Genomic DNA, 27,098 nt, shown 5'->3' on the forward strand with positions numbered 1-27,098 from the left:
GCATTTCATGCTGGTGCCCAGAAACAGTTGGCTTTTTCTAGAAGGCAACCTCAACCAGGATTCCTACAGAGACATTCTACAGCAAACAATGCTTCCCTTTGTAAGAGCCATCTTCAGGAACAACTTTGTGTACCAAGACGACTACGCACCCCCACACTGAGCTCGCAAAATCACCGCCTTTTTTCAAAACTAAGGGGTTCAGCAACTGCCCTGGCCTGCAGACTCCCCAGATATGAACCCAACTGAAAAGCTGTGGGCAGAAGTAACTCGCAGAATTAATAGCTATGATCACCAGCATGCAAATCGTGATGAACTACGACAGGCAAATATCACTGCGTGGAATTATATCCCCATCCAAACTCTGAAAAACCTGTCACAGGGTATGCCGTGTAGAGTGAGGGCGCTGCAGGCGGCACTGCAGCCGGCTGATTTACTGTAATGAGTCCTTTGACTGTATAGCATATCACTTTCCGGAGGCATATTCCGTAATATCTTAGATTAAAGTTTATACTGACATCAAACTGAAAAGAAAGTAATATGCACTCAAAAATAACAATGATAAAAAATATTCCATATAAATTATGGACTCTGTATATAGCGACCCCTTTCAATTTCCAAGTCATGATCATTATTTTTACCTATTCTTTATTTTTATGATATTTTTCATTTTTTTTCTTTTTAAATACTTCATTATTCTAATAGAGATCAGTGATAAATCTTCGTTTAATTCATAGAAATGAATGAAAAGGGGAAACGTGACAAGATCGGCAAAGAGCTTTAAGGACTTAAGTGGTGACCTGATAGATGGTTTGAAGTGATAACCCCTTTCTCCCCCCTCCGTTCTTGATCCTGCGCTACATCGTATACACTAGTTTCCGGCTTACGATACCAGGGACCATTCCACAAAAACTTAAGCCTTGACATATTAGTCTTATCATTTAGACCAAAAATAACCACTCGTTTATATGTTGCGCCAAAGAAGTATGAGAGTTCAGTGAAAGACCCTTCTCTTGTCAAGGTCGCAATCTTTGTCCAATTTTGGGAACAGAGCCTGTCTGTCAATTTTAGTGATACCGAGCAACCTGACACATCTTTTACAGATAACTTTCTTTGCAGTAGGCAGCCGAGGTGAATGCAGTTTTCCCCGTTTCTACTACGTCACTGATTTACATACATTGTAGCCCCTTTAAAATGAAGGCGGTTCTCCAAATATGATATACCCTATATAGGTTTTATGCTGCACAACCCCAAGCAGTTACATGTGCAAGTGTTCTCAAAGTTCCGCCCACCACTGCGGTTTTATCTTCAACAGCTGTGGATGTACAGTAACCTTGTCAAATGGTATACTGCAGAGTTTGGACCGTTTACACGTTGTGATTCAAATCAAAGTGATGTGCAAGTTGGTCGCTTTTCAAACTCAATTATGGTAAATAGATGCAAAATAAACAAATGAATTAATAGATTTATAAGGAATAAAGAAATGTAAGATGTAGCAATAAAACGTGCTAAACTGAGTTGCTGTAATGCAATAACGAAAGAGGGGCGTGGTTTTAAAAACCGACTAAACTGAATCGCATTTTGAAAGAAACTTTGTGTAAATGCGCCTTTCATGATAACCTATTTGTCCTGGTATATTCGAGATTATTTTTGCGCGAACAGTGTGTCTTTTGATGCACCACGGTCTTGCTGGTGCTGTTTGTAGATGGTGCCAATATATACGTCAAAATGCAGAAAACTTGGATAGTTTGTCTGGTTTTGGTGACATTTTCTCTGGTGAGTACTAACGCACGCTGTCTATGGGATCCGAAGTATAACCTTGAGCTGTTTAATTAACTTATTTAAATATATTTGCAATAAGCCCTTCTACAATTACAAACCTTATTGAAACTGTGAATGTTAAGCATTTTGTTATTTTTCGCATAACGAGAACGCTCTGGAAGATATCGATAAACAATGCATAGACGTCATATTGATATCAACTCAAGAAAATATTAATTCCTTATTAAATAAACTACTATGATTGTAAATAAAAACGCATTCTAGGGGCAAGACACAACTGGGAAAGGTCGGCAAAATGGATATGGAAGAGAGAACCAAAGTGAGTATATTATACACTATTTTCGAATTTTAAATTTGAGGTTTAGTGATTCTTTTAAGCATTCGATATTAGATGATGGACGTCTTAATTGCGTGTGCGGAAATAATTTGCTCCCATCCATTTTTTTCACCACAGGCAAAAATGCATGTAATGGGGTAATGCAAGGGAAAGCAAAAGTCCCAAACGACTGCCGGAAGTACACAATTTGTCTCCTCGGGCACTCGTTCAGGAAACAGACCTGCGACTCCAACCTGGTTTTCAACCAGAGAACAAACGAATGTGACACTATTGCTAATCTCGAGGCAGATGACCCCTGTAAGGACGCTGGCGCTAAAGCAAAAACCATGAACCCTCCGGAGCACTTTGACACTCCAAAATGCTTTTACAAGGGTATCCAGTATGAAGAGGGGGTACAGTGGGTGGACAAGTGCCAGAATTGCACCTGTATCGCAGCCCCAGCCATCATACACTGCACGGAAAGGTAGATACAATTGCCATGCTTCATAAACATTTGATTTTAGAATCCTGTTTTGCAAAAAGCAATGGGTACCAACGACGAATGTGCCTCATGGTAATTGAATTCCATGATACATTATAAATCTTGCGTTAAGTCTATCGTTAGACTTTATATAGCTTTATATAGCGTATTCAGACCATAATTTTAAAAAATAACTCAGAACATATAGCGTCATATTGTAATTACGTTGCTTTCGTTTGTGTATGATATAAATGTTGAGTTTCCGCTTTTCGATTTTTCTTATGGAGAGAGGGGGTTCACCATACAAAATTAAGTATATATGCACTGCAATTCGTTCTAGCTGCCCTAAATTCGACAAGCTACCTGCCCGGTGCAGAGTCGTGAAAGCCCAAGACGACAATTGCTGTGGCAAACTACAGTGTGACCCACCACCAATTGCCACACCCACTCCTGAGTCAACTACAGGGTCCACTTCCACTGCTACAATAACCACAACTATACCTTCCACTTCTACTATTGTTTCAACCACGACATTACCAGAACCAAAATGTACCTACAAGGGTAAACTGTACAGTGGCGGTGAAGTGTGGGAAGACGACTGTCAAATTCACACTTGTGTTGCTCCCCCGTTCTTCATACATAGCAAGCCAAGGTAAGATATGAATGACACCGTTTCTGAATCCCCAGTTAGTGGAGAGCCATTTCGCAAGGCATTTACCTGTTAACATTGTCTTATTCATTATATCAATAGATGGCGTTTTAAGATAATGTTAACACGCCATCCATTACATCAATGAGTGTCATATTACAGAGTTGTCTATGCGGGTCCATTTTGCGTTTTGCGTGATTTTCAGAGCAAAAGGTTAATTGATAGTATAAAGCACTTTGTCGACAGGGTACTCAATAGTTTATACAACGTAGGTTTGCAAGCAGTGACTTCCAGGTAAAATTCAGCATATTGGGACTCAGCATAATATAATAATAATAATAATAATAATAATAATAATAATAATAATAATAATAATGCACGTTGAAGCACCATTTAAGCAAGAAAGAAGGACAGTTAGTGAAATCCACGTTATTCAAATGCCACGAGGTGCCCTCTTTTTCAATGAATTGTTTTTTATTACAGGTGCCACCCACTGACATCTACTGGTGTCTTCAATAACTGTAGGATTGTAGAAGACCCAGCAAATCCGTGCTGTCAAAAAACAATTTGCGACCAAGCTACTGCATCGCCACAGATTTTGAAGCTGACCACAACTCCGCCTCAAATGAGTACACGTGCAGAGACAAAGCCAACCACTGCAAAATCAGCTTCTACAAGCACAGTGCGACCTACTCCAAAAATTATCGCCTCTGCAACCCCAGTCATGAAGACCTCTACTACTGAATTAACAACCACTGTCACTAAATCAACTGCTGCACCAACCACCAGCAACACAGAGCCCACAACAACTACTATCAAAGTGTCGACCACTGAACCCAAAACCACCCCCAAATCCACCACCCTAAAACCTAAAACCGCCAGACCTGAACCTACCACTTCGACCATCGCCTCAACCACTGCATTGCCTGAACCAAAATGTACCTACAAGGGTAAACTGTACAGTGGCGGTGAAGTGTGGGAAGACGACTGTCAGATTCACACGTGTGTTTCTCCTCCGTTCCTCATACATAGTGCACCAAGGTAAGATATCCCCGACTGATACTTGGAAACGACTCGAAAACTTGTAACTGTATGCTTTTTAACAAATGCTTTTTTATACACATTATAATTTGAACTCCTATGCAATGTTTTTAAAATTGTTTTATAAAATGTCGATTTTAATCAGTTAAACCATCTACATTTTCAAAGATTTATTTCACATGTTGAGTGTTTTTAAACCATTTGCTGTGAAGCCCAAAACACACTTATGAAAGATGAAACGAAATATTGCTGAGTTGAATGTACGATTCCAGATGCCCACAGCCTGCGATAAATGGAGACAATAATAAGTGTAGGATCATACAGGACCCAGACGACCCCTGCTGTCAAAAAGTAATTTGTAACCAAACTACTGCATCGCCGGAGATTTTGAAACAAACCCCTACAACCAGTACAACTGAACCCACATCCACTACAATCAAAATCCCTACCACATCCACAAAATCTAAAAACACTGCCACAAAACCCACAACTACTGTTCAAAACCCCACAACCACGACCACTAAACCTACAACCACTACCACTGAACCTACCACTTCTACCATTGCCTCAACCACGGCATTACCTGAACCAAAATGTACCTACAAGGGTAAACTGTACAGTGGCGGTGAAGTGTGGGAAGACGACTGTCAGATTCACACCTGTGTTGCTCCTCCGTTCTTCATACATAGCACGCCAAGGTAAGAAATCATTGAGTTGGGCTTTATTGAATTTTCTTCAAGCTTTTAAACCAGCAAATGTTCAGTTGTTATAATTATGATTTTACTTTTTCAAAGCCTTTTTGCCCTGCAAAAATTTAATATGCCTTTGTTTAGAACAAATGCTGATTTTTAATTTGTATCATTACTACTGATACAATGTGTAGAAAATGATTCTAAAAATTAAGACTTGTTTTTTTGAGCTGAAATTTTAAAGTCTTTAAATAGTAACTTGTATGAGTTTTATATAAAACATGTAAAGCATTAAAAATATTTTGGCATGAAGCCAAAAAACACTTTTAAAAGACGGAATATAATAAGTCAAATTAAAATTCCAGATGCCCCCAGCCGGCGATAAATGGAGGCAATAATAAGTGTAGAATCATACAGGACCCAGACGACCCCTGCTGTCAAAAAGTAATATGCAACGAAAATACAACCACAACTCTAACAATTACAACCACTAAAAAGGAATCCAAAACAACTGCCTCAAATCTCACAACTGCGACCACAAAAACCACAAATATCACAACTGAACTTACAACAACTACCACTGAACCTACCACTTCTACCATTGCCTCAACCACGGCATTACCTGAACCAAAATGTACCTACAAGGGTAAACTGTACAGTGGCGGTGAAGTGTGGGAAGACGACTGTCAGATTCACACCTGTGCTGCTCCTCCGTTCTTCATACATAGCACGCCGAGGTAAGATACCCCTTACTTATACTTGGAAACGATTCCAATCCAGTTAACTGTATGCTTTTATGCTTTTTAACAATTGCTTTTTTATACATATTATAATTTGAACTCCTACACAATGTATTTTAGATTGTTTCATAAAATGTAGATTTTAATGAGTTGATTTAAAGCAACTACATTTTCAAAGATTCGGTTAACATTTATAGTGTTTTTAAACCATTTGCTGTGAAGCCCAAAACACACTTATGAAAGATGAAACAAAATATTGCTAATTTTAACGTACTATTCCAGATGCCCACAGCCTGCGATAAATGGAGGCAATAATAAGTGTAGGATCATACAGGACCCAGACGACCCCTGCTGTCAAAAAGTAATTTGTAACCAAACTACTGCATCGCCGGAGATTTTGAAACAAACCCCTACAACCAGTACAACTGAACCCACATCCACTACAATCAAAATCCCTACCACATCCACAAAATCCATAACCACTGCAACAAAACCCACAACCACTGTTCAAATACCTACAAGCACGACCACAAAACCTACAAACACCACCACTAAACTTACAACCACTGCCACTGAAACTACCACTTCTACCATTGCCTCAACCACGGCATTACCAGAACCAAAATGTACCTACAAGGGTAAACTGTACGTTGGAGGTGAAGTGTGGGAAGACGACTGTCAGATTCACACGTGTGTTGCCCCTCCGTTCCTCATACATAGCAAGCCAAGGTAAGATACTTCTGGATTGCCCTTGAAAGCAGTACCAAATTTTCTATTCTGATGCTTTTTATGTACATTGCTTAAACTTCCAAACTTTAATATCGATATTATGGACTCGGTGTCAAAAGTGCTGAGAAGCTCTTTAAATCTTTACCTTGAGGATGATTAATTACCTAATTTTTTGAGTTCATATCCAAAACTATGTATCAAACCTGCTGCTATCAGATAACGCATAGTTCTAAAAATTGTAATAATTTGCATTATGAAGGAATTCATAATGCAGGTATAGCGCAGACAAATCAGCAAATTGTAATAAGAACATAAGTGTTTATATCAAATAAGCAAAGTATGGCAGTTTAATTGGAAATCTTGTGTGCCGAGGCCACAAGCCAAATGCAACACTTAGGGATTGCACCACTGTAATACAAGCGCATAAAATTACCTTACCAACTTAACATTGAAAAATGCATTGGGCAAGACAAAAATACATACGCAACCCTTATTGGCTGTTGCATAAACCAGAGCATTGCTTGGCCTTACTTTAATCTTATATTTCAGATGCCTTCCACTGACACCTGGTGGTGTTTTTAATACTTGCAAGATTGTGGAAGACCCAGAAGATCCTTGCTGTCAAAAAACAATATGTGACCCAGCCACTGCCCCACCAGAGATTTTGAAACAGACCACTCCTACTACAACAAAGACAACCAAAGTGGCCATCACAAAAACAACTTCTAAACCATCAACGACTACAACTGAAGCTACCGCTACAACAATCATCAAACCTACAATGCCTACAGTTGAACCTACAACTACAACAACTACCAAAGCTACAACGACTACAACTGAACCTTCAACTACTACAACAACTAAAGCTACCACTACAACTGAACCTACAACTCCAACAACTACCAAAGCTACAACAACTACAACTGAACCTACAACTACAACAACAACCAAAGCTACCACTACAGCTGAGCCTACAACCACAGTTGAGCCCACGACTACAACTACTTCCAAACCCCAAACCACTACCACTGAACCTATCACTTCTACCATTGCCTCAACCACCACATTACCTGAACCAAAATGTACCTACAAGGGTAAATTGTACAGTGGCGGTGAAGTGTGGGAAGACGACTGTCAAATTCACACCTGTGTTGCTCCTCCGTTCTTCATACATAGCAAGCCAAGGTAAGATTTATCTGGCTCGCCCTTGAAGACAGTAACAATGTTCTAGCCTGGTGCTTTTTTTTGTATATATTGTTGAATCTGACAAATTTTCATAAAATTACCAACTTATAACATTGAAAAATGCATTTGGCAAGACTGAAATTCATATGCGCCATCTAATGGGTGTTGCATAAACCACACCATTTCTTGGCCTGACTTTAGTATTATATTTCAGATGCCTCCCGCTGACATCTGGTAGTGTTTTTAATAATTGCAAGATTGTGGAAGACCCAGAAGATCCTTGCTGTCAAAAAACAATATGTGACCCAGCCACTGCCCCACCAGAGATTTTGAAACAGACCACTCCTACTACAACAAAGACAACCAAAGTGGCCATCACAAAAACAACTTCTAAGCCTTCAACTACAACCGCTACAACTACCAGCAAACCTTCAACGACTACAACTGAAGCTACCATTATAACAACCACCAAACCTACAATGCCTATAACTGAACCTGCAACCACAACAACCACCAAACCTACAACGACTACAACTGAACCTACCACTACAACTACCACCATACCTACAACGACTACAACTGAACCTACAACTACCACATCTACCAAAGCTACAATGACTACAACTGAACCTACAACTACAACAACAACCAAAGCTACCACTACAACTGAACCTACAACTCCAACAACTACCAAAGCTACAACGACTACAACTGAACCTACAACTACAACAACAACAAAAGCTACCACTACAAGTGAACCTACAACTACAAGAGCCACCAAAGCTACAACGACTACAACTGAACCTACAACTATAAAAACTACCAAAGCTACAACAACTACAACTGAACCTACAACTACAACAACAACCAAAGCTACCACTACAACTGAGCCTACAACCACAATTGAGTCCACGACTACAACTACTTCCAAACCCCAAACCACTACCACTGAACCTACCACTTCTACCATTGCCTCAACCACCACATTACCTGAACCAAAATGTACCTACAAGGGTAAACTGTACAGTGGCGGTGAAGTGTGGGAAGAGAACTGTCAAATTCACACCTGTGTTGCTCCTCCGTTTTTCATACATAGCAAGCCAAGGTAAGTTCCATCTTGCTCGCCCTTTTATGATAATTGATTTATCATTTTATGATCATGCATTTAACTATGCATCTAACCTGTTGCTGTCACAAATCAATCATACTACAATGCAAATCAGTATGCAGATACAGCACAGACAAATCAGTAGTCGTTAAAAAAAAAGAAATAAAAGAAATATAACCATGTTTAGTTTGATACCCAATAGTTGTTAAATAAACTTTTATGTTATTTGGGAAAATTATAACAATTTCATCAGAATATATTTTGGATGCCGTAGTCCCAAGCCAAATGCAACACTTCTGGAATGCACCAATGGTATATAAACGAATAAAATTACCTTACCAACTTAACATTGAAAATGCAATAGGCTAGACTGAAGTTCATATGCGACATCTAATGGGTGTTGCATAAACCAGACCATTTCTTGGCCTGACTTTAGTCTTATATTTCAGATGCCTCCCACTGACATCTGGTAGTGTTTTTAATAATTGCAAGATTGTTGAAGACCCAGAAGATCCTTGCTGTCAAAAAGCAATATGTGACCCAGCCACTGCCCCACCAGAGATTTTGAAACAGACCACTCCTACTACAACAAAGACAACCAAAGTGGCCATCACAAAAACAACTTCTAAGCCTTCAACTACAACCGCTACAACTACCAGCAAACCTTCAACGACTACAACTGAAGCTACCATTATAACAACCACCAAACCTACAATGCCTACAACTGAACCTGCAACCACAACAACCACCAAACCTACAACGACGACTACAACTGAACCTACCACTACAACTACCACCATACATACAACGACTACAACTGAACCTACAACTACCACATCTACCAAAGCTACAATGACTACAACTGAACCTACAACTACAACAACAACCAAAGCTACCACTACAACTGAACCTACAACTCCAACAACTACCAAAGCTACAACAACTACAACTGAACCTACAACTACAACAACAACAAAAGCTACCACTACAAGTGAACCTACAACTACAACAGGCACCAAAGCTACAACGAGTACAACTGAACCTACAACTACAACAACTACCAAAGCTACAACAACTACAACTGAACCTACAACCACAATTGAGCCCACGACTACAACTACTTCCAAACCCCAAACCACTACCACTGAACCTACCACTTCTACCATTGTCTCAACCACCACATTACCTGAACCAAAATGTACCTACAAGGGTAAATTGTACAGTGGCGGTGAAGTGTGGGAAGACGACTGTCAAATTCACACCTGTGTTGCTCCTCCGTTCTTCATACATAGCAAGCCAAGGTAAGTTCCATCTTGCTCGCCCTTTTATGATAATTGATTTATCATTTTATGATCATGCATTTAACTATGCATCTGACCTGTTGCTGTCACAAATCAATCATACTATAATGCAAATCAGTATGCAGATACAGCACAGACAAATCAGTAGTCATTAAAAAAGAACAAACAATGAATTGTTATATTATTATTATTATTACCAAACTTGCAATCCGAGGGTAAACAATCATTGCATCATAGTTGGATAAAACCATTAGTAAGTAAGAATAAAGAAATATTAAAAGACATATGTTAGCAAATTTAAAACAAAATATCTAAAATGCAAGGTTAAAAAAAAAATAAAATAAAAGAAATATAACCATGTTTAGTTTGATACCCAATAGTTGTTAAATAAACTTTTATGTCATTTTGGGAAATTATAACAGTTGCATCGGAATATATTTTGGATGCCGTAGTCCCAAGCCAAATGCAACACTTCTGGAATGCACCAATGGTATATAAACGAATAAAATTACCTTACCAACTTAACATTGAAAATGCAATAGGCTAGACTGAAGTTCATATGCGACATCTAATGGGTGTTGCATTAACCAGACCTTCTCTTGGCCTGACTTTAGTCTTATATTTCAGATGCCTCCCGCTGACATCTGGTAGTGTTTTTAATAATTGCAAGATTGTTGAAGACCCAGAAAATCCTTGCTGTCAAAAAACAATATGTGACCCAGCCACTGCCCCACCAGAGATTTTGAAACAGACCACTCCTACTACAACAAAGACAACCAAAGTGACCATCACAAAAACAACTTCTAAACCTTCAACTGCAACCACTACAACTACCAGCAAACCTTCAACGACTACAACCGAAGCAACCACTACAACAACAACCAAACCTACAATGCCTACAACTGAATCTACAACTACAACAACCACCAAAACTTCAACGACTACAACTGAACCTACAACTACAACAACCACCAAACCTACAACGACTACAACTGAACATACAACTACCACAACTACCAAAGCTACAATTAATACAACTGAACCTACAACTACAACAACTACCAAAGCTACAACGCCTACAACTGAACCCACAACTACAACTACCACCAAACCTACAACTACTACAACCGATCCTATAACGACAAAAACTACCAAACCTACAATGACTACAACTGAACCTACAACTACAACAACAACCAAAGATACCACTACAACTGAACCTACAACTACAACAACTACCAAAGCTACAACAACTACAACTGAACCTACAACTACAACAACAACCAAAGCTACCACTACAACTGAACCTACAACCACAGTTGAGCCCACGACTACAACTACTTCCAAACCCCAAACCACTACCACTGAATCTACCACTTCTACCATTGCCTCAACCACCACATTACCTGAACCAAAATGTACCTACAAGGGTAAACTGTACAGTGGCGGTGAAGTGTGGGAAGACGACTGTCAAATTCACACCTGTGTTGCTCCTCCGTTCTTCATACATAGCAAGCCAAGGTAAGATTTATCTGGCTCGCCCTTGAAGACAGTAACAATGTTCTAGCCTGGTGCTTTTTTTTGTATATATTGTTGAATCTGACAAATTTTCATAATTTTCTTAATGAGACTCTTAAAAGCATCATCTTTTATAATAATGGATTTATCATTTTATGATCATGCATTTAACTATGCACTAACCTGTTGCTGTCACAAATAATACAATTTTTAATTGTGATCATTTTACTATAATGTAAATCAGTATGTTGATATAGCACAGACAAATCAGAAAGTCGTTAAAAAGAACAAACAATGAATAAAACATGTTTAGCTTAATACCCAATAGTTGTTAAATAAACTTTTATGTCATTGGGCAAATTATAAGAGTTTCATCGGAATCAATACTTTGGATGCCGTAGTCCCAAGCCAAATGAAGCACTTCTGGAATGCATCAATGTAATACAAACGCATAAAATTACCTTACCAACTTAACATTGAAAATGCAATGTGCTAGAGTGAAGTTCATATGCGACATCTAATGGGTGTTGCATAAACCAGAGCATTTCTCGCCATGACTTTAGTCTTATATTTCAGATGCCTCCCGCTGACATCTGGTAGTGTTTTTAATAATTGCAAGATTGTGGAAGACCCAGAAGATCCTTGCTGTCAAAAAACAATATGTGACCCAGCCACTGCCCCACCAGAGATTTTGAAACAGACCACTCCTACTACAACAAAGACAACCAAAGTGGCCATCACAAAAACAACTTCTAAGCCTTCAACTACAACCGCTACAACTACCAGCAAACCTTCAACGACTACAACTGAAGCTACCACTACAACAACCATCAAACCTACAATGCTTACAAATGAACCTGCAACTACAACTACCACCAAACCTACAACTACTACAAGTGAACCTACAACTACAACAAGTACCAAACCTACAACGACTACAACTGAACCTACAACTACAACAACAACCAAAGCTACCACTACATCTGAACCTACAACTACAACAACTACCAAAGCTACAACGACTACAACTGAACCTCCAACTACTACAACAACCAAAGCTACCACTACAGCTAAACCTACAACTACAACAGCCACCAAAGCTACAACGACTACAACTGAACCTACAACTACAACAACAACCAAAGTTACAACGACTTCAACTGAACCTACAACCACAGTTGAGCCCACGACTACAACTACTTCCAAACCCCAAACCACTACCACTGAACCTACCACTTCTACCATTGCCTCAACCACCACATTACCTGAACCAAAATGTACCTACAAGGGTAAACTTTACAGTGGCGGTGAAGTGTGGGAAGACGACTGTCAAATTCACACCTGTGTTGCTCCTCCGTTCTTCATACATAGCAAGCCAAGGTAAGATTTATCTGGCTCGCCCTTGAAGACAGTAACAATGTTCTAGCCTGGTGCTTTTTTTTGTATATATTGTTGAATCTGACAAATTTTCATAATTTTCTTAATGAAACTCTTAAAAGCATCATCTTTTATAATAATTGATTTATCATTTTATGATCATGCATTTAAGCTATGCATCTAACCTGTTGCTGTCACAAATCATACAATTTTTAATTATGATCATTTTACTATAATGTAAATCAGTATGTTGATATAGCACAGACTAATCAGAAATTCGTTAAAAAGAACAAACAATGAATAAAACATGTTTAGCTTAATACCCAATAGTTGTTAAATAAACTTTTATGTCATTGGGCAAATTATAAGAGTTTCATCGGAATCAATAGCCAAATGCAGCACTTCTGGAATGCATCAATGTAATATAAACGCATAAAATTACCTTACCAACTTAACATTGAAAATGCAATGTGCTAGAGTGAAGTTCATATGAGACATCTAATGGGTGTTGCATAAACCAGAGCATTTCTTGCCCTGACTTTAGTCTTATATTTCAGATGCCTCCCGCTGACATCTGGTAGTGTTTTTAATAATTGCAAGATTGTGGAAGACCCAGAAGATCCTTGCTGTCAAAAAACAATATGTGACCCAGCCACTGCCCCACCAGAAATTTTGAAACAGACCACTCCTACTACAACAAAGACAACCAAAGTGGCCATCACAGAAACAACTTCTAAACCTTCAACTGCAACCACAGCAAGCACAAAACCTACACCGACTACAACTGAACGTACCACCACACCCACCACCAAACCTTCAACTTCCTCCCCTGAATCTACCACTGCAACAGTCATCAAAACTACAACGACTACAACTGAAACTGCGACTACAACTACCCCCAAACCTACAGCGACTACAAGTAAACCTACAACTACAACATCAACCACAATTGAGCCTACGACTACAACTACTTTTAAACCTACAACTTCTACCAAACCTACAACGACTGCCACAAACCCTACAACCACCTCCAAACCCCCAACCACTACCACTGAACCTACCACTTCTACCACTGCATTACCAGAACCAAAATGTACCTACAAGGGTAAACTGTACAGTGGCGGTGAAGTGTGGGAAGACGACTGTCAGATTCACACCTGTGTTGCCCCTCCGTTCTTTATACATAGCACGCCAAGGTAAGACACATCTGGTTTGCCTTGAAGACAGTAAACGATGTTCTATGCTGATGCTATTTAGTATATATTGTTTAAGCTGAGAGATGTTCATAATGATACTATAAGGACTTGATGTGACTTTCTTTAAAGTATATTCTTTTATAATAATTGATTGATCATTTTATGACCATGTACAAAACTATGCATCAAACTTGTTGCTGTCACAAATCATGCAATTTTTAATTCTAATCATTTCTACTATGGTGCACATCTGTATTCAGATATAACACAGACAAATCAGAAAATCGCAGAAAAGAACAAGCAATTAACATAACTAATTAATCTTTGATACCCAATACTTGTTAAATAACATTTTATGTCATTTGAGGAGATCATAACAATTTAATGGGAATCAACATTTGGTATGCCGTGGTCCTAGGGCAAACGAAACACTACAGAAATGCACCAATGTAATATATACGCATAAAATTACCTTATCAACTGAACACTGATAAAAATGTATTCGGCAAGACAGAAATACATATGCAACCTCTAGTGGGTGTTACATAAACCAGAGAATTGCTTGCCCTGATTGTAATCTTATATTTCAGATGCCTTCCGCTGACATCAAGTAGTGTTTTTAATAATTGCAAGATTGTGGAAGACCCAGAAGATCCTTGCTGCCAAAAAACAATATGTGACCCAGCCACTGCTCCACCAGAGATTTTGAAACCAACCACTCCTACTGCAACAAAGACAACCAAAGTGGTCATCACAGAAACAACTTCTAAGCCTTCAACTACAACCACTACAATAACCACCAAACCTACACCGACCACAACGGAACCAACAACAACTACAACTGGACCTACAACTACAACAACCAATAAACATACAATGACTACAACTGAACCTATAACTACAACAACCACAAAACCTACACCGACTACAACTGAACCTACAACTACAACTGAACCTACCACTACAACAACCACACAGCCTACACCAACTACAACTGAACCTACCACTACAACAACCACCAAGCCTACCCCAACTACAACTGAATCTACCATTACAACAACCACCAAGCCTACACCAACTACAACTGAGCCTACAACTACAGCAACCACCAAACCAACACCAACTACAACTGAACCTACAACTACAACTGAACCTACAACTACAACAACCAAAGCTACAACGACTACAACTAAACCCACCATTTCAACCACTACATCACCCGAACCCAAAACATCTCCTAAAGTTATGTCTGTTACTCCAGAACTCACCAAAAGCACTAAGCCAACGGCCGCCATAAAACCTACCCCGTCTGAATCTACCACTACAACAACCAACAAACCTACCACTACTACTACTGAACCTACCACTACTACTAAAATCAAGGCTACAACTACTACAACTGAGCCTACAACTACAACAACCTCCAAACCTACAACTTCAACTGAACCTTCAACTACAACAACTACCAAGCTTACAACGACAACAACTGAGCCTACAACTACAACAACCACCAAAGCTGCCACAATTAAGAATGAACCTACAACTACAACAACTGCAAAACCTACAACTACTACAACTGAGCCTATAACTACAACAACCTCCAAACCTACAACTACAACTGAACCTTCAACTACAACAACTACCAAGCTTACAATGACTACAACTGAACCTTCAACTACAACAACCACCAAAGGTACATCTACAACTGAACCTACCACTACAACAACCACCAAGCCTACCACGACTACAACTGAGCCTACAACTACAACAACCACCAAGCTCACACCGACTACAACTGAACCTACAACTACAACTGAACCTACAACTACAACAACCAAAGCTTCAATGACTACATCTGAACCTACCACTTCAACCACTTTACCTCCAACTAAACCAAGCACTTCATCACCCGAACCCAAAACATCTCCTGAAATTATGTCTTTTACTCCAGAACTCACCAAAAGCACTAAGCCCACGGCCACCATAAAACCTACCCCGTCTGAATCTTCCACTACTACAACAACCAGCAAACCTACCACTACTACATCTGATTCCCCAACTTCAACAACCACCAAACCTACAACTACTACAACTGAACCCACAACTACTACAACCACAAAACCTACAACTACTACAACTGAACCCACAACTACTACAACCACAAAACCTACAACGACTACAACTGAACCTACAACTACAACAACCACCAAACCTACGACGACTACAACTGAACCTACAACTACAACTGAACCCACAACTACAACAACCACCAAACCTACAACGACTACAACTGAACCTACAACTACAACAACCACCAAACCTACAACGACTACAACTGAACCTACAACTACAACAACCACCAAACCTACAACGACTACAACTGAACCTACAACTACAACTGAACCCACAACTACAACAACCACCAAACCTACGACGACTACAACTGAACCTACAACTACAACTGAACCCACAACTACAACAACTACCAAACCTACAACGACTACAACTGAACCCACAACTACTACAACCACCAAAGCCACAACGACTACAACTACAACTGAGCCTACCACTACTACCTCTTCAACGACGACGTCTACCACAAAGCCAACACCCACAGTTCCTTGTAAGTGTTTGCATTACTTTACTTACCTTAATCATAAAATGTCTTTTAATACCAGTCTGATATACGGGAAAATAATTTTTGTTTGACGGTAGATTGATACGTGAGGATTTATTTCCTCCTCCCCTTAAATAATGCAGAAACAACGTTATTAGAAAAATGCTGTCATACCAAAAATCGAGCTTATGACGTGCTAACAGCATTGTGTTGTTGATATTTTTATGTCAAGCAGATTCTCCTCGCCTGAACAGCTAGCTATGAACATCGTTTTAAAGCCTATGTCATCACGGCTACCATGTATAAGCACTAGTCTGGTGCCAGGGAATTATTAGAAGACTTACATCTGATCTTGTCATTAAAGTCCATATCTCATAAAACGACATCACAAATATCATTATCATCATCAACAACAAAAACAAACCGATCACTATTTTACACAAATTCACAAAGCAGTCAAATTGGACAGGGCTTAAAAGCAGAAGTGCCTAGGGTTGTGAATTAAACAACAAAACCTCAAATTTTTGCATTAAAAATTTTACATTTGATTGCACTAACATCTAGATAAGTAAATTATGCATTTAAGAACCCAATGAATGGAGCTATTTTGGCCAATTCAATTCAAACCGTTGTCACGTATTGATCCACTTTTTTTTTTTTTTTTTTTTTTTTTTTTTTTTTTTTGGGGGGGGGGGGGTTCCAGGGGTTTGTAATATGATAAACACGATATTTTCCTGTAACTAGGAGTAAATATTCACTGTTTTTTAGGTTTATTGTCCACATATGATTGTTAATCTTTTCTCTTGTTTCAGCTAATAAATGCTTCCATAAAGGCAAGTACTATGACCAGGGCGAGGAGTGGTTCGAGGGCTGTGAGACCAAATGCCAGTGTATATTTGCACCAGACTTCGTTCAGTGTGGCAAAAGGTCAGTTCTGAATAGAAATATACCATATTATTAGAAGGCGGAGAAAGGATTTTGTTGGAAGAGGGGGTGGGCGATCACATGGAAAAAAATTATGCGAATGCACATCAAATATGAAATGATTGGTCGAGGAAAGTTGTATTGCGGAATGTAAGACATAAGGAGTTAAATTCACTCGATTTTGTCTAAATTCGTTTGTTACACTGTGTTTTGGGTGGAAGTAGAGTGTACATCCAAAGTAAAGGAGAAATTAATATGCGGTACACTGGATCCACCATTGCTCCTGTTTGGATCTTGGCGCGCAATGGTGCAATTCCTAGCCATGGTATCTTTTTTTTTCAAATTCTAAAATCCTGAAAGTTTATTTAAGCAAACATTTTTTCCGCTTAAATCAAGCCGTGAAAATAGTAGGTCACTTTCTGGCATTTGTAACTTGTTAATGTACAATGATTGGTCAGTTCCTATTTTTTTTAATTTCAATTAAAAGATCAAATATGCGTTTTTCCACAATTATCAGGCATCTATGCAGAAAAGATAAAACTTAAATCAATTTAAGTCCTATGTATGGTCTTTAAATAAAACAAGTGTTTCCACTAAAATTGACAAAAACTTACTCAAAAAAGTATTTATAACCTTTAATACGTGGAAATACGTGGAATACGTGCACAAACATATAGTCATTACAACATAATTTTTCAGTATTAACGACAAGTAATATTAAATCTTTAGTTTCAAATCGACTCTCTACATTACAGGTGCTTCGAGTGGAATGTATTGCCTGCAGGCTGTAGGCTGGAGCCCATGCCAGAAGACGCATGTTGCAAGATAGCAGTTTGCCCAGAAAACCCAGCTTTTGGATAAAGAAAAGACAGCACTGTGTTTAGATCAATATCGTCAATTTTGTGACCCTTGATTTAAGGACTTCGATTTTTTGTTGTGACTAAATGCACGTACAATACACATTATCACGTACAGTGCAGGTGATTGTAAAGCGAAAATTCACGTACAACAATAATGATGGGAACATTTCACTAAATAATCTTTATTTGCTTACTTTACTAGTGTGGTCTGAATCAACTGAATTCTTTAAACTTAGTGAAGTTTAAATCAGTACGACTTATGCTATTCAGGAATTCCCAACAACGCCGGAAAGTTTAACAATAAGTTGAGTATCTTTTGTTGGTCAGGGAATGCAAAGAGCGATTTACATTTTTTCAGAGCGACCAGTGCATGACCTTATAAGGTTATTTCCCTATTATAAATTTTACCTAGCCGATCAACATACCCCTGTTAAGTAGTGTAAAACATTCGATTGTATAGCTACTCTAAACTGACATAACAAAAAACTTCCATTATTTCGCTTCAAATGATAACTATTTTATTCACTGCCTATAACCAGTCGATTGATTTTTCTTGAAAATCTCGAATCGGAAGTGTTCTTGACAGTGTGCAAGTGAACCGAGAAGAAGGGGTGGGTCACCTGATCTCAATGACCCAAAGATCAGTGAAATAAAATGTTTTATGCTACTGAAAATAAGTACAGTTAACGGTTGCTAGTAGTTTGGTAACATTTTTTTAGTTTGTGCATTTACTGTCCATATTCAAATCTTTGTATCTTGAAAACCCTCATTCACGTGTGCACGCCTGACATCACTGTCGGTTCCATTTTTCCCTGACCAGCGGTCACTTGAAAGGTCATCATCATCATTGTCTTTTTTACCGCAGAAGCACCAAGTCCTTTCTGGAAGGTCATCTTGCATTAACTTGTCTCGTGTTTCATCCTGAGTCAAGTTTAAAAGCCCAGACGCCAAGGATAACGCCCCACTCAGGACGAAGGGGAAGATGTTCCAAAATTTGGTCTGCGAATGGAACGAAAACACATCAATACTAATTTATATCGTTAAAATGAATGCAGACACACATTCGGTCGTCTCGCATGAACCAAAATCAGTGTATACACTTTTCTTTTATATCTAAGTCAACTTATATCGGAAACGTGTTATCACGTGCACAACAGCCAAAATGCCACTCCCTCTCTTTCTCTCCCCCTACTCTCTCTCTCTCTCTCTCTCTCTCTCATGCACACACACACACACACACACACACACACACACACGAAGCGAATGTTTTTAACGCTCTGCTGTTGGGGGGCACAGATAAAATTGTCGAGTTCTTATAAAAGTATAATATACTGTTCAATCATGAAAATTGCTTGTTTCGTGTTATTATTTTAAAAATACTTTTGTGGAATGAAGGGTGCCGGGAAGGGGGTACATGTACAAACTACCAGAACATGAGGGTACATGTAAGGCAGAGGCATGCGTCCTCCACCGCGGTCACACTGTGTGGGTGGTTTACCTACCAGGTAAGCTGTCTGGGGCGCAAGAATCCCTCCCACTCTGGCTGCCATGGAGTTTAAACCTATCCCTATGTCTCTGAAATTATATATCATTCTTGTTAGCAAATGAATAAGGCATCATAAACGTATTTTTAAACTTATAGATAAAAAAAGTATTATTTAAATGTCATTCGTCGAGAATTTTGAGAAAAATCCATGCCAATATCTAACTCTGCAGTGGTTAGATAAATATAAACGTTGAAAAATGTTACGAAAATGGCAAGCTGGTACGTTGTTTTGACGTCATGTATGGCCTTGACACCGAAACAGTTATTGGCCAATTATTGCTTTACATGTATGACCCAATTACCTGACACGCGTTGGGTAGCTCTCTCCCGTCCATACAAACAAGTTTGTCCAGGAAGTGGACACAAGATTATTAGCTGTGGTGGAGAGGATGTTGGTGATAAGCCAGTATTCTTCATTGATTTCTATGAATAAATGAGATTCGACGGACGTGTATCATTTTATTAAAATAATAAAATATTTAGAAACCTTTAGACGTTATAAGTGCATGTATGATCGTTTTCTTGTTATTTCATTTATGCTCGAAACTATGAAGATTCCTTTTTTTGATTTTTATCATTTTTATGAATATCTAAAGTTTGTAATTTTCAATCTATTTTGAAATTGGTTTGATTTAAAATACACTCTTTGCAAATTGGTTATAGAAGCTTACAAATAAGTACAAATGCAATTTAATCAAACAAGGCATCATTGTATGAGCCCACGTTTTGCAGATAACTCGCTAAATTTGCTCTTACCTAAAACATACAAAACAACGACTGGAATCAAAATTATAACTGCAATGAACTGATAGCTGATGATGCACTTCTTTCTGCCAAAACTGAAAATTAGAATATGAAACATTTAATTTGATTAAACTAAAATTTAAATATTCAGATAAATTAATGAAATGCGTGTACTATGCGACGAGAGTAAATCTTATGAAGATGCGATATCGTATCACAATAAAACAAGAATATAAAAGACTAAAGGAAAGCTCTCGAGTTTAAAATAAATCGCCAAAAATTTCGAGTGGATAGTATTTCACACTTACTACATTGGCAGTACGCTGAGCACGACGTTGAAAACCCACAATGTGCCCACATTAATAAGAGTATTGATATAGATGTCTCCCGCCATGTTCTTCAAGTTAAATTGCAGGCCATAACTTATCACGCTGACACTGAACCTGAAAAGAAAAGGAAAAACCTTTATATGTTGTAACTTCATACAAAATTGTACTATGTACACGTATTTTAACTTTCATGAATTGAATACCAAAAAAGTGTGTTAAACCGTGCATATATAAAGCAAACAGTTCAGTTTAGTGTAAACTGTATTAAAGGGGCAGCAACTAGTTTAAAAGAATAGCATTATGATATTACTTTTAAGTATATTTGTGGGTCATTATCTGTACGTATATATTTTAAGAATTAAACAAAGATAAGAATGAAGCACAATGCAAATTATACACAAGGATAATCTTGTTAGACAAAACATTATGCAAAGGGGGTTTAAATAATAATTTTATGAGTGGGATAATATAGGGTGGGTTTATATAGGAAAGGTCATCGGCTAAATAGCAAGAAGCAGATTTGTGTTTAACAAACTAATTACCAGACAAACATGAAAGAAAGAGTCATTTTTGCCATAGCAGGTGTTCGAAATAGATCCCAGTACGTTGTGTTCACATGCTTCTCGCCCTCTTGGAGCCGTCTTTGTGTCTGGAATATAATGATACTTGTTATCCATTTAATATATATGAATTGTCGGAAATGATAAACGCTCTTAATTAATCATGAATCGTTAAAAAACAATTAATTTAATAGAAAAGATAGAAAACATCCAAGTGCAGGGGCAGGTCGAGCAACTTTTTTGTGATGAGGAAATTGTTTTTTTCTCTTTTTGTTTTAAGGATAATTAGATTTGGTCAGTAAAAAAAAACGTATGGAATTATTTTATAATGAAGCCATTGGATTAAAGTACTGGTATGGAATCACTAATAAACTTTGCTTTTTAGTAATTGCAATCAAACAACACTGACCTCATAGTCTTTAAAGAAAGTGTCTATATCTGGCATAGGTTTCTTATTTCTATCAGCGATCCTTTTTGTAATGGCCTTGACCTCGTCATATCTCCCCTGTGTAAGCAGCCATCTTGGGCTCTCGGGAAGATACCTGTAGCACAGAAGAGCAGTTTAATCAACTCATTCTTCAACTCATTGGAATTACAACCGTTCCATGGACAACTATTTCACAAGCAACGATGGGAAATTTACGACATGAATATTAAAGGGATCTGAAACACGCACGAAGCGCCGACAACAAACACATCTGAAATACATTTCTCTTAACAACTAACATGGGCTTGTGTCCATAAAAATGTAAACAACAACAAAACAACAAACAACGAACACACACACACACAAAAAGAAACGGATATCACAAAATAGGTGATATTAATATTCCGATGTGTTATGTCTCTCTCTCTCTTTAGCTTTTTTATTCGAAGGTAAAATAAATTAGATATATGTATATAAATAATATATAAAAATAAATATATATAAGAAATCCGAGATATTAAGTTCATACTTGAGTCAAAATCTCGTGTTTTGTACTACTAGATAAGATTTATGGTTTTGCGTACATTTACAGATGCTCATTCTTTCCGTGCGATAGCAGTTTCATTCATAAACTTACCACCAAGCAAACAGCCACAAAAACCCAGGAAGAGAAGTGCCCATCATGGTGTGTCGCCAATCTCTTGTGAAATAGGCTATGGCAGTGAGTATACAGCCTCCAAATGGCCAGGCTCCAAAGACGCCGAGGATAGGGCGATATTTTGGACCAAGAAACTCCACTGACCACACAAAACCAATCACTATGCCTCCTAGAAAATACAAATGTGTTGTCAGGTTCCACGGTTTTGGTTAATTAGGATACAGGCTACGTACCCATTTTAATATCTCAATTGAAAAAAAAAAGACGATAAATATTTGCATTCGCCACGCTATGCAACGTGTTTGCCTCAACGATTTAGTGTATATGATATAAACTAATGCGTGATATACATATACTAGTACATATACATATAGAATTATGTGTAGGGCTAATAATTTTGAAACACAATTTTCGTTGGACACTCTATTGTTTAAATGTGAAAGCATCATTTTACAGATAGCCAAAGCAGAAAACAACATTTCGCCTTTAAAAGGGTACGAGAAGCAACAGATAGTAAAGCAACAGATACACCTATATGGCAGATTGATATCGGTACACATTTTTGTTTCAAAATGTATCGCCGTCTCTTACCTCCAATTGCTACCCCATTAAAAAATCGCAAAGCAGCAAACATATACCAATTAACAGAGAAACTCTGAATGAATCCGAATAGGCTAACCATCATAATAGCAGTGTAGAATGTCTGAAAGAAAAAAGTGTTTTTTTTTTATGCACGGGTGGCCTCACTATTAGGTGCGAGTGATGCTTTTAAGTAAAAGCTTAACTTTTTTTTAGCTAAAAATGCAACCAACTTTTCTAAGGTACATCTAGTGTGAATTAATTTTTAAAAGCTTTGACGCCTTCATGTACACCAGCAGATCATTTCAAAAGTACAGAATAAGACGTCATTTTTTAAGTCAGTGTTTTTAGACAAAACCTGTACTCTTGCTGTAGCTCACACAGATAGTTGCTTTGAGTCACATGAAATGCTGGAAAAATGTGCCATGCATTTCATGTTTAAAGAAAATATTCACCATGAAACAGGTTCATAACATTGTGATTTCGGAACTCAAATCAGAACAAAATTATATAGCTAGATGAGAACTGATACCTTCTTTCTCCCAAACCAGTCGGAGAGTTGCCCAAAAATTAGAGATCCGAACAACACACCGGCCATTTGTAATGACGTAATGGTGTCACTGACAAAATCTGTCCCACATACCAGTTGCCACTGCAATAAGAAGCCAAAAATAATATTGGCGCTACAACGATCACAAAGAGAAATGATTTTCACCAAAACGTGTAACTAATTACCATATTTACAACGTATTTTAGTTATGAAAAATAAAACTAATTGTATGGCCTGTTACTGAAGACTGTAAAAATTGACACCAATTAGCTAGTCTATACATGTAAAATATGCTTAATATTGGTGTTAGGGTGACGCGTTGTCCGTAGCTCTATTGTATCTTTTAAAAATTGTTAATGATATATCAAAATGGGCATGGCCAACGAACCTCAGAGACTATGGATGTAAAGTCCTGATTGAAGACATATCCATCACAAATTTCATTGGTGGGACCACACTGGTCTTTTACCAAACCTGTCCTATTTGTCGCGTTGCTGCCGAGATACGACGGCGTAGACTGCATCAGAGAAGACGTTGGCCACGTATGATTGGTCAAACCAGAATCGTTGAGAAGGTTCGTGTTTGGGCAGGTGTAACCCGGGTTTGCTCCGACGTAAATCATGAGCATCATGTCCCAGCCTGTGTTGAACTTCCATCCAACATCGATCAGTAATACCAATGTCAACTGGTACCATCCTAATTGTCCTACATGTAATAGAGGAAGAGCATAAAAATTGAGGAGTCGAAAGTACAGAGGTAGCAAAAAAGTTTTGTTCACATATATGATTCCTGTCCGCCACAATGTGTCACAAGACAATTGTATCATGCGACAATACGGGATGAAAACTGAAAACACACAATGTTTTTTTTTTATTTACATTAAAATTTACAAAAAAGGGACTATTCTAAAGAAAAGGGGCTAGGGGTGGTCGGAGAGGGGGGCGAAACGATTCCCCTTAAGCTGTACAAAAAGTCTGCACATAAAAAAATAATATGCGCATAAGAACGGGAAACAAAAAGAAAGAAACTCAACAGTAGATTAGGATGGACTTGCTCCTGTGTCCAGGAACAACCCCTAGATTAACTTAGACGGCGTGTCAACACGTCAACAGGTCTTGTTGACACTGGGTCAGGAAATGGTACAGCAAATAAATAATTCATAACGGCCCAGAATGCTGTTCACGTAAGCGTAAGGTAACAGATCTGTAGATACTGTGAAGTAGGGCCCATTAACTCCCCCTATATGAAATGCAATGACAGGCCTACTAAAATGGCGTCATCAGGCACATTGCATCTTATTAAGCAGAACCAGAAGACGCTTTAACGATGAACAGTATAAACCTGTATTCTGATCAAACTTGAATCTTAAACAAATCTGCCATAAACATTTTATTTTCTAACTTTCATCTTGTGTCATCTTCCAGGAAAGGAGTTCCAATATTCATTATTGCAGAAATAGTTCTGACCATTGCTCACATGAAATAGCCAACGGCTCGTATTTGAAGCTATGCCTCTTCTTTACTTGCTCCTAGTTTGAAAGTACAGGATTAAACCAATATTAGGACCAGTTTTTGTGAGCCAACATTACGCTTAATTCGCTTATACAAGAATAAATCTTCACATCGTCCACCTACCGACTTCTATAAGAATATCTTCATATTCCACCATTTTAACACTTTCCTGGGGAAATCCTCACTTCTGAAATCTAGCTAGTGTGTTATTCCTAGACAATATAAGCCGTTCATACCACGTCGGCTGGAGAATTCTGGGTGGGGATGGACTTTGATAAAACCCTCCTCTTTAGAACTGTCTCCGTACAGTGAGTGTGTTGTTGTGTCGTTATTTAAGAAGAGATAAGGTGTATATATACATAAAACTGGATAGGAACGTCTGATGAGAAATTTGGATGAAAGACTAGAGACAGTCATAGCTGTCATAGACCCTCGTTGTTAAGAGGTACCGAGCTGGGACCTTGTTCCACAGGCAGCGAAGCAGGGAAAGTTCTTATTTCCTGGGAATAACTGTTTATGTATGTCTATATATTAATATCAACAAACAAAGTCATTCTCCAATATTTTTAAGCAAAAACACTTATTTTAGTCTTTGATATAAAACATTTTGTCATATACAGTGAAAAGCTTGTCAAGCAATTCGATTTGCCTTGTTTCTTCAATTGCCTCTTTTTCAGATACTGTAGGTAGTATTGCAATGCCATCTTGCAATTTTCAGACAAATTTGAAGCAGTGATGATATGATTTAACAGCTCTTGCGACTTGTATGGATGTATCATAAGGGAAATGGGTTATCGCCGCTGAAACATTTACGTCACACTTAAGAAGTGTTTGCTCAGTCACTATCTGTTGGTATAACGGCGATCAAACTGTATCTTCAAAATAAACAGAATATTTGCAGGACAAATAGAGTATTTGGAGAACTGTGATTGCATGCTGATGTCATAATTCTAAGAGGGAGTGTTCACTAGGATTGTGGAGGGGGGGTAGGGGGTATGGAGGTTTATCCGAAATTAAGGGAGGGCACGTACCCGCTTTGCCATCTCTGGACCCAGTGTAACGAAATTGAAGGTCCGTGTAACAGAAGGTCCGCCCTCCATTTAGTTATAATGGTTAGGGTTAGCCTGACCTAGGTGTGTCAAAATCAAGGGCGAGACTTACCTGTACAAATGAATGGGAAGCGGACTCCATATTCTTGGGGAGTCTCTGTCACTTACACCGGCAATATGTAGATCACTTTATACCGGCAATATGTAGACTGCGAAGAAAAAACGTTATCGACTTGGGTTAAGACAGTAAGGTTTTATATTGGAATTTTGAAGGGGATTTTAATCAAAACGACACCGGCCCTAGAGCTTTAAATAGGTCTATGTAATTATTCTGTAAAGCCCCCTTTACACTGGACGGCGTCCTTTCTGCGTCCCGTAGTACGGCCCCGTTTGAGAGTGGAAAAAAAATTCTAAACGTGCCGAGAACTGGCCGATCACTTAGAATTCATTCTGAAGGCAAAGCTATTCTTGTGCCTCCTTTTTATGACCATAGCGCTGCCAGTTTCATGGTCGCACAAAGGACGCAGAAAGGACGCCGTCCAGTGTAAAGGGGGTTTAAGAGCTCATTCGAAACAGCGGACTAACAGATCTGCGGATCAAATATGGCCGAACCACTTGAATGCTTGTTGCGTAAT

The 27,098-nt window shown here is 38.4% G+C and overlaps 2 protein-coding genes across 10 annotated transcripts; one reads left to right on the forward strand and one right to left on the reverse strand.

Annotated features, from left to right (window-relative positions):
* The first annotated feature begins 1,641 nt into the window (after positions 1–1,641).
* LOC106163276 (uncharacterized) lies at positions 1,642–18,689 on the forward strand. 8 transcript variants are annotated; one of them, XM_087008875.1, is made up of 19 exons: positions 1,642–1,773; positions 2,044–2,098; positions 2,234–2,579; positions 2,917–3,228; positions 3,709–4,266; positions 4,539–4,964; positions 5,321–5,692; positions 5,978–6,424; positions 6,974–7,609; positions 7,824–8,714; positions 9,167–10,018; positions 10,646–11,539; positions 12,113–12,525; positions 12,703–12,916; positions 13,471–14,109; positions 14,700–16,495; positions 16,577–16,732; positions 17,539–17,653; positions 18,406–18,689. In XM_087008875.1, the coding sequence occupies exons 1-19, from the start codon at positions 1,726–1,728 to the stop codon at positions 18,509–18,511; spliced, it is 9,276 nt and encodes a 3,091-aa protein (XP_086865001.1). In that variant the 5' UTR covers positions 1,642–1,725; the 3' UTR covers positions 18,512–18,689. The 8 variants fall into 8 exon arrangements, with proteins under 8 accessions (XP_086865001.1, XP_086865000.1, XP_086864999.1 ...); XM_087008874.1 differs by having other exon boundaries at positions 14,700–15,199; positions 15,263–16,732; XM_087008873.1 differs by having other exon boundaries at positions 9,167–9,714; positions 9,760–10,018; positions 14,700–16,732.
* A 313-nt stretch (positions 18,690–19,002) lies between these two features.
* LOC106163303 (organic cation transporter protein) lies at positions 19,003–26,672 on the reverse strand. 2 transcript variants are annotated; one of them, XM_087008881.1, is made up of 12 exons: positions 26,576–26,672; positions 24,292–24,608; positions 23,886–24,005; positions 23,366–23,477; positions 22,754–22,943; positions 22,099–22,231; positions 21,672–21,778; positions 21,109–21,243; positions 20,813–20,895; positions 20,359–20,479; positions 20,013–20,085; positions 19,003–19,509 (listed from the first exon to the last, which is right to left on the reverse strand). In XM_087008881.1, the coding sequence occupies exons 2-12, from the start codon at positions 24,532–24,534 to the stop codon at positions 19,252–19,254; spliced, it is 1,575 nt and encodes a 524-aa protein (XP_086865007.1). In that variant the 5' UTR covers positions 24,535–24,608; positions 26,576–26,672; the 3' UTR covers positions 19,003–19,251. The 2 variants fall into 2 exon arrangements, with proteins under 2 accessions (XP_086865007.1, XP_013396312.2); XM_013540858.2 differs by lacking the exon at positions 26,576–26,672 and adding an exon at positions 25,538–25,876.
* Positions 26,673–27,098: the final 426 nt, after the last annotated feature.

The sequence above is a fragment of the Lingula anatina genome, chromosome 3 (assembly GCF_051362555.1).
Source record: "Lingula anatina isolate TDL-2025a chromosome 3, LinAna3.0, whole genome shotgun sequence".
Lineage (NCBI taxonomy): Eukaryota > Metazoa > Brachiopoda > Lingulata > Lingulida > Lingulidae > Lingula > Lingula anatina.